This window comes from Cyclopterus lumpus, chromosome 23 (genome assembly GCF_009769545.1).
Source record: "Cyclopterus lumpus isolate fCycLum1 chromosome 23, fCycLum1.pri, whole genome shotgun sequence".
In the NCBI taxonomy this organism is placed as follows: Eukaryota; Metazoa; Chordata; class Actinopteri; order Perciformes; family Cyclopteridae; genus Cyclopterus; species Cyclopterus lumpus.
Genome location: NC_046988.1, coordinates 13,751,865 through 13,764,211, shown reverse-complemented (window position 1 = coordinate 13,764,211; position 12,347 = coordinate 13,751,865). Strand labels below are relative to the sequence as shown.

The following is a 12,347-nucleotide window of genomic DNA, read 5'->3' as shown; positions in this document are numbered from 1 at the left end:
CACACACGCTGCCTCCTCCATCACACACACTGCCTCTTCCATCACACGCTGCCTCCTCCGTCACACACACTGCCTCTTCCATCACACACTGCCTCCTCCGTCACACACGCTGCCTCCTCCATCACACACTCTGCCTCCTCCATCACACACACTGCCTCTTCCATCACACACTGCCTCCTCCATCACACACGCTGCCTCCTCCATCACACCCGCTGCCTCTTCCATCACACCCGCTGCCTCTTCCATCACACACGCTGCCTCCTCCGTCACACCCGCTGCCTCTTCCATCACACCCGCTGCCTCTTCCATCACACGCTGCCTCCTCCGTCACACACGCTGCCTCCTCCATCACACGCTGCCTCTTCCATCACACACTGCCTCTTCCATCACACACTGCCTCTTCCATCACACGCTGCCTCCTCCGTCACACACACTGCCTCTTCCATCACACACGCTGCCTCCTCCATCACACACGCTGCCTCCTCCATCACACACGCTGCCTCCTCCGTCACACACACTGCCTCTTCCATCACACACACTGCCTCTTCCATCACACACTGCCTCCTCCATCACACACGCTGCCTCCTCCATCACACACGCTGCCTCCTCCGTCACACACGCTGCCTCCTCCGTCACACACGCTGCCTCCTCCATCACACACTGCCTCCTCCATCACACACGCTGCCTCCTCCATCACACACGCTGCCTCCTCCGTCACACACGCTGCCTCCTCCATCACACACGCTGCCTCCTCCATCACACACGCTGCCTCTTCCATCACACGCTGCCTCCTCCGTCACACCCGCTGCCTCTTCCATCACACGCTGCCTCTTCCATCACACACTGCCTCCTCCATCACACACGCTGCCTCCTCCATCACACACGCTGCCTCCTCCATCACACACTCTGCCTCCTCCATCACACACACTGCCTCTTCCATCACACACTGCCTCTTGCATCACACACTGCCTCTTCCATCACACACTGCCTCCTCCATCACACACGCTGCCTCCTCCATCACACACGCTGCCTCCTCCGTCACACACACTGCCTCCTCCATCACACACACTGCCTCCTCCATCACACACGCTGCCTCCTCCATCACACACGCTGCCTCCTCCGTCACACACGCTGCCTCCTCCGTCACACACGCTGCCTCCTCCGTCACACACGCTGCCTCCTCCATCACACACGCTGCCTCCTCCATCACACACGCTGCCTCTTCCATCACACGCTGCCTCCTCCGTCACACCCGCTGCCTCTTCCATCACACGCTGCCTCCTCCATCACACACGCTGCCTCCTCCATCACACACGCTGCCTCCTCCGTCACACACGCTGCCTCCTATGTCACACACGCTGCCTCTTCCATCACACACTGCCTCCTCCATCACACACGCTGCCTCCTCCATCACACACTCTGCCTCCTCCATCACACACGCTGCCTCCTCCATCACACACGCTGCCTCTTCCATCACACACTGCCTCCTCCATCACACACGCTGCCTCCTCCATCACACACGCTGCCTCCTCCATCACACCCGCTGCCTCTTCCATCACACGCTGCCTCCTCCGTCACACACGCTGCCTCCTCCATCACACACGCTGCCTCCTCCATCACACACGCTGCCTCCTCCATCACACACGCTGCCTCCTCCGTCACACACGCTGCCTCCTATGTCACACACGCTGCCTCTTCCATCACACACGCTGCCTCCTCCATCACACACGCTGCCTCCTCCGTCACACACGCTGCCTCCTATGTCACACACGCTGCCTCCTCCATCACACACGCTGCCTCCTCCATCACACACGCTGCCTCCTCCATCACACACGCTGCCTCCTCCATCACACACTCTGCCTCCTCCATCACACACACTGCCTCTTCCATCACACACTGCCTCTTCCATCACACACTGCCTCCTCCATCACACACGCTGCCTCCTCCATCACACACGCTGCCTCTTCCATCACACACTGCCTCCTCCATCACACACGCTGCCTCCTCCATCACACACGCTGCCTCCTCCGTCACACCCGCTGCCTCTTCCATCACACGCTGCCTCCTCCGTCACACACGCTGCCTCCTCCATCACACACGCTGCCTCCTCCATCACACACGCTGCCTCCTCCATCACACACGCTGCCTCCTCCATCACACACGCTGCCTCCTCCGTCACACACGCTGCCTCCTCCGTCACACACGCTGCCTCCTATGTCACACACGCTGCCTCTTCCATCACACACTGCCTCCTCCGTCACACACGCTGCCTCCTCCGTCACACACGCTGCCTCCTATGTCACACACACTGCCTCTTCCATCACACACTGCCTCCTCCATCACACACTGCCTCCTCCATCACACACACTGCCTCTTCCATCACACACTGCCTCCTCCATCACACACGCTGCCTCCTCCATCACACACGCTGCCTCCTCCATCACACACGCTGCCTCCTCCATCACACACGCTGCCTCCTCCGTCACACCCGCTGCCTCTTCCATCACACGCTGCCTCCTCCATCACACCCGCTGCCTCTTCCATCACACGCTGCCTCCTCCATCACACACGCTGCCTCCTCCATCACACACGCTGCCTCCTCCATCACACACGCTGCCTCCTCCATCACACACGCTGCCTCCTCCATCACACACGCTGCCTCCTCCGTCACACACGCTGCCTCCTCCATCACACACGCTGCCTCCTCCATCACACACTCTGCCTCCTCCATCACACACGCTGCCTCCTCCATCACACACTCTGCCTCCTCCATCACACACACTGCCTCTTCCATCACACACTGCCTCCTCCATCACACACGCTGCCTCCTCCATCACACACGCTGCCTCTTCCATCACACACTGCCTCCTCCATCACACACGCTGCCTCCTCCATCACACACGCTGCCTCCTCCATCACACACGCTGCCTCCTCCATCACACACGCTGCCTCCTCCATCACACACACTGCCTCCTCCATCACACACACTGCCTCTTCCATCACACACTGCCTCCTCCATCACACACGCTGCCTCCTCCGTCACACACACTGCCTCCTCCATCACACGCTGCCTCCTCCGTCACACACGCTGCCTCCTCCATCACACACACTGCCTCTTCCATCACACGCTGCCTCCTCCGTCACACACACTGCCTCCTCCATCACACGCTGCCTCCTCCATCACACACTGCCTCTTCCATCACACGCTGCCTCCTCCGTCACACACACTGCCTCTTCCATCACACGCTGCCTCCTCCGTCACACACGCTGCCTCCTCCATCACACACACTGCCTCTTCCATCACACGCTGCCTCCTCCGTCACACACACTGCCTCCTCCATCACACGCTGCCTCCTCCATCACACACTGCCTCTTCCATCACACACTGCCTCCTCCATCACACGCTGCCTCCTCCATCACACACGCTGCCTCCTCCGTCACACACGCTGCCTCCTCCGTCACATACGCTGCCTCCTCCGTCACACACGCTGCCTCCTCCATCACACACACTGCCTCTTCCATCACACGCTGCCTCCTCCGTCACACACGCTGCCTCCTCCATCACACACGCTGCCTCCTCCGTCACACACGCTGCCTCCTCCATCACACACGCTGCCTCCTCCATCACACACTGCCTCCTCCATCACACACGCTGCCTCCTCCATTACACACGCTGCCTCCTCCATCACACGCTGCCTCCTCCATCACACACTCCGTCACATACGCTGCCTCCTCCGTCACACACGCTGCCTCCTCCATCACACACGCTGCCTCCTCCATCACACGCTGCCTCCTCCATCACACACGCTGCCTCCTCCATCACACACGCTGCCTCCTCCATCACACACGCTGCCTCCTCCGTCACACACGCTGCCTCTTCCATCACACACTGCCTCCTCCATCACACACGCTGCCTCCTCCATCACACACGCTGCCTCCTCCGTCACACCCGCTGCCTCTTCCATCACACGCTGCCTCCTCCATCACACACGCTGCCTCCTCCATCACACACGCTGCCTCCTCCGTCACACACGCTGCCTCCTCCATCACACACGCTGCCTCCTCCATCACACACGCTGCCTCCTCCATCACACACGCTGCCTCCTCCATCACACACGCTGCCTCCTCCGTCACACACGCTGCCTCCTCCGTCACACACGCTGCCTCCTATGTCACACACGCTGCCTCTTCCATCACACACTGCCTCCTCCGTCACACACGCTGCCTCCTCCGTCACACACGCTGCCTCCTATGTCACACACACTGCCTCTTCCATCACACACTGCCTCCTCCATCACACACTGCCTCCTCCATCACACACACTGCCTCTTCCATCACACACTGCCTCCTCCATCACACACGCTGCCTCCTCCATCACACACGCTGCCTCCTCCATCACACACGCTGCCTCCTCCATCACACACGCTGCCTCCTCCATCACACACATTGCCTCCTCCATCACTCATCCACGCAGCTCAGCCAACCATCCAAACCTTCACAGAGGCAGTTTTTAGGATGAAGCAAAGGTGCTGCTCTCAACAGATAAGCCACACACACACACACACACACACACACACACACACACACACACACACACACACACACACACACACACACACACACACACACACACACACACACACACACACACACACACACACACACACACACGCACACACACACACGCAGCTTAATGGCCACCATGAGTTCAGCAGCCGTTTTAAAAGCCTCTTACGGCTGAGTGCAGTAATGATGAGTTTCATCTTGCCCGCATTACGGGCGGGGATATGCATATTGTGTACCGATCAAATCGTTAAGTCCCAAGATGCAAAAAAAAAAAGCCTGCCCCCTTGAATTAAAAGCTCTTGAACATCTCCATCATAAAGTTATTACATAAAAGGGCTTTTGTTGGACGGATGTACGTCTAAAAGCAGATGATCTTAAAGTCTCGTTATAAGTCTCAACGCACGTGTTTTGCCACATTTTTCTGAGTGAGCTGCGTACCCAAGAATGAGCTTAAGCTGAAATACATTTAGTTGTATAAGGTATGACAGTATCACCCGCTCCAAATATGAATACTTATTGCTGTTCATTGTTTTACAATCGTTATAAGTAGTGAAACATTTTTTTTTCTTACTATTTGTGGTAATTTGTCATTTGCCATTTATTTGTTGTAATAATCGTATGGTTTAAAATGCCAAAAACATCAATTTCTAAAAATAAAATATGTTCACGAGGGTATAAAAAAAATAACCAATACTTCACATTTGCGATGCTGAAACAAGAAAGTTTTACATTTCAGAATATAAAACAGTAATTTAAAAATAATAAAATAAAATCCTAAACTTTTTTTTTTTTTTTTAAAGGAAAAACATTTGAAAAAATGAGTTTAATAAAAAAAAAAAAAAACTTCTGGAGTCTCTGATGTAGTTGTACAAACGATGGACTTTTCCTCTCAGCTTATCGTCACGGGACATTTCATTGTAATTATTTAGAAAGCCAGAATCAATAGAGCGGAGCGTCTGTTCGCGGCCTCTCGTTGGAGGGACTCCGCCGTGTGGGCTCGCAGCTTCACGAGGATTCATGAACTCAAATGAGATGCTTGAGGGTGAAACTCGTCCCCCATTAAAGCACCTTTTCTTTATTTCATCAATGGAGCTCGTTCTCTTGGTGTTGGAGAGCAGAGTCGTGATGGTTTAGTTGAGGATCGTCCTTCAAAATCAGAGGATCGGCGGTTCGATCCCCGGCTCCTGCTAGACCGTGTCGATGTCCCAACAATTGCTCCCGGCGCCCGCTCTCCTCCTGGCAACGCAGTGGTTGCAATTCTTGTCTCATTTGCGGCCTAATAAACTGTAAATTAATCAAATATGCGGCCTAATAAACATAAAATAAATCAAATCCAGAGCCCCGTCGTTATTTTCCAAGCTACTCCGGCTAGCTGTCATTAGCTCCGGCTAGCTGTCATTAGCTCCAGGCTAGCTGTCATTTGCTCCGGCTAGCTGTCATTAGCTCCAGGCTAGCTGTCATTTGCTCCGGTTAGCTGTCATTAGCTCCGGCTAGCTGTCATTAGCTCCAGGCTAGCTGTCATTTGCTCCGGTTAGCAGTCATTAGCTCCGGCTAGCTGTCATTAGCTCCAGGCTAGCTGTCATTAGCTCCAGGCTAGCTGTCATTAGCTCCAGGCTAGCTGTCATTAGCTCCAGGCTAGCTGTCATTAGCTCCAGGCTAGCTGTCATTAGCTCCGGCTAGCTGTCATTAGCTCCGGCTAGCTGTCATTAGCTCCGGCTAGCTGTCATTAGCTCCGGCTAGCTGTCATTAGCTCCAGGCTAGCTGTCATTAGCTCCAGGCTAGCTGTCATTAGCTCCGGCTAGCTGTCATTAGCTCCAGGCTAGCTGTCATTAGCTCCAGGCTAGCTGTCATTAGCTCTAGTCGTCACGCTCGTCGACGCTGCATCGAGGCTTTTGGCATTCACAAGTGTTTTTTAAATTTTTTTTTACTTCATGTTAAGGTTGGCTCAGACCTTGGAGTGAAATTACAGTTTAATTTGGAGATAAACAACATAATAAACAAACGTATAGTTCTAGGAACAGGACCGTGTGCTCTATTGCAGCTCCTCTTTCTGTTTTCATTATAAAAAAACATTTTTCTTTCTAGCGCAGCGTGATTTGGTATTAATAATCGTATTTTTCTTAATTCTTCATTGCGTAGATGAGTTTTTTTTTATCTTTGCGATGCTGATTCTTGTGTACTGGAAAGGTGACATAAGCAGCTTTTACTTTGACTGCAAGGCTTTCGACGGCTGGGAGACGGCGTGCTCTGAGCCCGCGGCGCCGTCTCAGCTTTTGGGTGTTTTGGGAGAAGAACATCAAACTTACTTATCACACACACGCCAGTTGGCTTTCTTTTTTAATGCTCTCCGGGGTTGATCGGCGTGCAGCTGCTCTCACACACTTTAACGTCAAAAGAAATGTTTCCGTTTTTGCGTTCAGCCGCACAAAATGTAGCAAATCGTGGATCCGCTGAACACTTGTGAGCCTTTTTCGCTGCGCTGTCAAATCTCATTTAACCTGCACGCTCATCCTCTCGCTGCCCATGCGGCAAACTAATTCATCCACATTTCATTTGCTGCTGGCTTTCTATACAAATGTGATCAAATTCAGTATTTTTGAATCTCCACCAACAAGCTCGGTTCCAACTTTGACGTCATGGAGAGACTGGGACATTTCATGAAGGCAGTTGGGTCCAAGTCAGGGTCCCAAAAAAAAAAGTATATTATATTTCATAAAAACTTTAAAAAAAGTCATAGTTTACGTTACCATAAAAAAACATAGTATTGTCTATTGGTAAAATACATCCTTTCTGTTGATCGTACATTAGAAATAAGTCCTAAATAAGGCACATCACAGAAAACAACCTTTTCTATCAAGACACGGTTGAAGAGATAAACATAAACATATTTACCGTATATTTTAATGCTATCATTTACCTTAGTAGAACTTTATTTCATACATTGATGGTTGAACTGTGGTTCACATGAGGGTCCACACTACCTGCACATGAAACAGTACAGAAATGTCCGTACCCTGCCCGGTATGTGCTTCATCAGGGCCCGACAGAAAGGAGGAACATAAATACGCAATACGGGACGTGGGCAGCAGACGCATCAAAACCCTTTGAATATTTTTAAGATGATGGAGTGGTGCATTGTTGTGTAAACCTTTGTGAGGCTCCTCCCACGCCTTACTCGCTGATCCCCGTCGTACCCTTTTCGTGGATATATCCCCAGGGGGGGGGGGGACAAACCAAAAGGCACCTTTTGTGGACATGTTGTGGTTGTTTACGACGTGTAGATACTATTGAGCAAAGAAAAAGAAGGTACACAGCGGGCGTTGAATGTGACCGAGAGGAACAATTATCAAGATATTTATGAGTTTGTCTTTTATTCTACGAGCGACCAGAACCTCTCCATGAGCTAAACAAGTAGAATTGGACCCCCTTGATGCATCCCACTAAGAGAGAAACATGGGGAATAGGGACACCTCCTCGGTATGGTCCATGGGTATCGTTTCAAATATTGCTTCCTGTTTTCAATGTTCTGGGCGCTGGCCTTTTAGTTTTTTTGGACCATTTTGTTGATCTGATCCACCCAAGCAAACGCACTGGAAGTCTCAGGAGAGCACGTTGAAAAAAAAAAAAAAAAAATTAAATTGGACTTTTACTTACTTTTGGGTGGTTTTGTCCAAGCGCGTTTTCTTTGTCGCCTGCAGAGATGAAGCCGGTCTGTTCATCGTGCACAATAAAGTGATCGGCCTTCTGTCGTTTCACCAAATGCAGCTAAACATAGTAAAGTAGTTCCTCCGTGCAGACTCCTGGGCCTCGTAGATAAACAAGCGGCGGGGCGGTTTGAGTCCGATGGCGTTAGCGCTCTGGCTGAAAGCTGTCGAATGGACGCCAGGTATTATTGAGATGGTTCCACGAGCGGTTTTGACATAGTTTGTCTCATTTAGCCGGTAGCCGTGGGCAGTGCACGCCATCTGGAACCCTGGCCGACAACAGAAGGAGGAACAAAGCACGTCTTCTTCCCGTCTGCAGGAAATCGAACATACGAGTGTCTGTTCACACCGTATAAATATATATTATATATAACAATGCAAATACATCTCCTGCATGCTCTCTCTCTCTCTCTCTCTCTCTCTCTCTCTCTCTCTCTCTCGGTGCTCGTTTTAAGTCCTTTGCCTCCATCTCTGCCGACAGTAGAAATGAAAATCGAGCTCCCGGTCTAATCTTCCAGAAATCTTCCAGAAATAATGCCTCGTATTACCTCCCACGTGCCCGACCCGCGGTGGCCTGCTGTTTTTTACGAACAGCAGGTCAACAGAAAAAAAAAAATGCACCAAATTGCCAGTAAATCTCGAGCAGGCCGACGTGCCCTTTCTCCTCCAATCTCAGAAAAAGAGACCAATTTTCTTTCTCTTCCAATTGGCTGCAGACTGTAACTGTAGATTTTTATCTCATAAAAAAAAAAGAAAGAAGCTTGTTCAGCCTTTCAGAGGCTCCCTGTAAATGTCAGCGCACTGAAGTTAAGAGGCATTTTACTTCCACACATACTGGATTTATTTTTTATTTGCGTTCAGCTTTCATAAGGCTCGATAAAAAAGATGGCGATGTCGTGTAAATCCCTCCGTCCAGAGAGTAAAGTCTTTATTTTATGCATTTATCTCAAATCTTTAGGTTTTAACATTTGCAGATGACTTCATATTATACATAACTAAAACTAACTCGGATGTAATCAGATTTTAGTGAATGTTCACATTCTGTAGCTGCGACATGAATACGAGATGAGATGCAGAGGATATGAAGTAGAGATAAAATACGTATCCAACACATTAAATCTGCTTTTTTTAAATATGAAAATGTCAGAAAATGGTGCAAAACAAGCTCGAGTTTAAAACCTTTTTTAAATTGCATTCCATGTCAGACGATCAGTCCTCAAAGATGTTCAGTTTATACGACATGAAAACAAGAGAAAAGCAAAAGGTTGTGAGAACAGCTGGGTGACACCCCCGTTGACCCCGACACCGACCTTCGTTTTTTTAACGTCGTAGTTGTTGACGGCGTTGGGTTCATTTCCCCGTCAGCCTCCCAAAAGCTCCGCCGGCCTCACCCCGCGTCGGTTTAGTTAAACCCGAGAGATGCAAAGAGATGCGGCCGAGCCCGGCTGGTGCCACGCTTCTCTTCGGGGGGCCTAAATTCGTCTCGAATGGGCAAAAAAAAAAGAAACACTCACGGACCCGCCTGCTGCCTCCCGTTGATCACCGTTAAGCACTTCTTCAGCAGCTAATCACTTCTATTGATTTGGGCTCCAGATGACAGGGGAGAAGCTACTTGGCTCTCGAGAGTCATTAATTCCACTCGTGCGCGTCGTGGTCGGATGGATTTGGACACTTTTCTGAGTGGAAATGAGAACAGAAGGTGGTTTCGCAACAGTTTACACTTCAATGTGTATGTGTGTGTGTGTGTCGCTAATGACTTTCACAACCTCAAGGTGTGTGCGTGAACACGGGTCCAATGCACAATCCCTTAAATGGCAAAAGAATATGTTCAACCGAGGGAAATCTGAAATCAATACCCTCCTGAATGCCAGGAAATAATCTGAAATACATCTATAGTTGTGTGACTATGCATGAATAGAAGTTCATACCTTAAAAAAAAGTACACAAACAATTCTTTATGTCTCATTCATTTTAATAGTTTGAAATCTGTCTCAAAGTTAAGGTGCTGATGAGACAATTTCCATACTTCCTGTTAAACAACCTTAATCTACTGTAAGGGATTATATCGACAAAACAAATTAAAGAAGAGGAAATAACTTATGACAACTTCATCCGAGGGTGAATAATGGTTTTACAAGTCATATTTTATTCCATGTGCTTTACAAGGATATAAATAATGGCCCAAAATTACAAAAATCAGTGTGCTGGAAGCCCAAGCCTATGTACATAAGTTGGTCAGCAGTGATGTCGCCAAGTAACCCATCTCAAAATACAATCTTTACAATCTTCTTTCAATCCCCAAACCTTTTTTTATTTTGGTACCTTTTTTTTTGTTTCCAGTGCCGTGTACTGCAAATCCTTTTATTCTTTTCCTCTTTTTACATTACATGTATGAACAATGAGTTGGCAAAATATCTATGTACATTTTATAATCGGATAAACGTCTCATCCAAATAATACAGTAATACTGCGTTTAAAATATTACATCTGCTAGATAAGAGTAGAGTAGAGCCCCCCCCCCCCATGAGAAAGGATGGAGTCGACCTGACATGAGTTAGCGAGCCACCTGCAACATTCACTCATTCACAAGTATGATCATATATATCAGATTTTTTTTTAATTGTTTTTTTAAAGGATGGCCGTCATTCTCATATCATAGAAAAATAATGTAACATTAAGACAACAGTAGACAAGAATTGCACAAGAATAATCATAGTCATCATGGTAATATAATACTCTCATATTAAACATTAAAATGTCCGGGCAATACGAATAGAATACTTTTTTTTTATTTTTATTTTTATTATTTTTTAAACGCCAGATGCTGTTTTTTTTTATTGTTCACGTCGGTTTTTATAATCCGTTACGAGACGCCTCGTGAGGACGCACCTGTGGCATCTCCGGCGCGTTGCCGGGTCCAATCACATTTACACACTTGTGCATATATCTCTGTATCATATTCTGACTTTTAAAGAAAAAAAAAAGAAGAAAAAAAAAGACCAAAAATAGCCAGCCGGCCGTCCTCACACACACACACCCCCCTCCATGCCCATTCCATTAATGACACGTGGGGCCCTTAGCGAGTCCATTGTAACCAACAGGGGCCCCGTACACTCACAGTCTCCGTGGAGTACCGGCCATAAGTCCACAGGCCACGCCCCCCCCAAGTCGGGCGCTTTAAAAAAGAAGAAGAAAAAAAAAAAAAAAGAGATCCTGCTGTAGTTGGAGAACGTTGAGGCCGCTTTCAAAATAAGAGTACATTCAGAGCCGACCGTCGTCTGTGCATAAATGTCTGTTTGTCATACGTTTACTGTGTCAAGCATCATGTGGACGAACCGATGTTAGAATTTTGTAGTCAACCTTAAACACTGTGTGGAGTAGCGTCCATGTTTGTAGTCCTTTGTAGTCCGTTTTGCATTGTGTGTGTGTGTGTGTGTGTGTGTGTGTGACAAGGTCCGTGTTTAGGGCTGGCTACATTCTTTGCATTCCACAGTAATAGACATGAGCGTCCGGCATTGCCCTGCAAATGAGATGACATCACTTATCGAGAGAGCCCTCCACACCCCGCCCCCCTGCTCAGCAAATCCAAAATGGCCACCATGCGTCTCACAAGCCACATGCTAAACCGATTACATACAAGATTATTCCCCCCCCCCCCCCCGCCAAAATAAAACAAGATTTATGGCCGTGGAGAAAATCCATTTGGTTAAAAAATGATTCTGAACGCACGCACGCACGCACACACACACACACACACACACACACACACACACACGTGGTGGAAAAAAAAGGTGCCATAAAAGCAAATTAAAAAATTAAAAAAAGAAAAGAAAGAAATCGTCCTGTGTCACAGGTTGCGTGTCAAAGAAATTCACAAGCTTGTTAGTATCCTCAAAAAAATAAATCTGATATAAAGGATCAAAAAGTTGAAATACATTCTAGTAGCCCGCTGGATGAACCAGAGTCAAAGAGACTGTGCTACATCACCTCTCCTGTAATTCAGCTCTCCTCTTTGATTTAAAAAAACGTTTTAAAAAGTCTGAACTTTTCCTCCAGTTGTCGTGTTTTTCGACAACC

At 48.9% G+C, this 12,347-nt stretch overlaps 1 protein-coding gene across 1 annotated transcript in view; it reads right to left on the bottom strand.

The window, feature by feature from the left end:
* Nucleotides 1-10,804: 10,804 nt before the first annotated feature.
* The window catches only part of anks1b (ankyrin repeat and sterile alpha motif domain containing 1B), a 156,004-nt gene continuing 154,461 nt past the window's right edge, over nt 10,805-12,347 (bottom strand). The window contains exon 28 of the mRNA XM_034526551.1: nt 10,805-11,790. Within this exon, the coding sequence (XP_034382442.1) occupies nt 11,742-11,790 (49 nt within the window). The 3' untranslated portion in view covers nt 10,805-11,741. The remainder of the gene's footprint in view (nt 11,791-12,347) is intronic.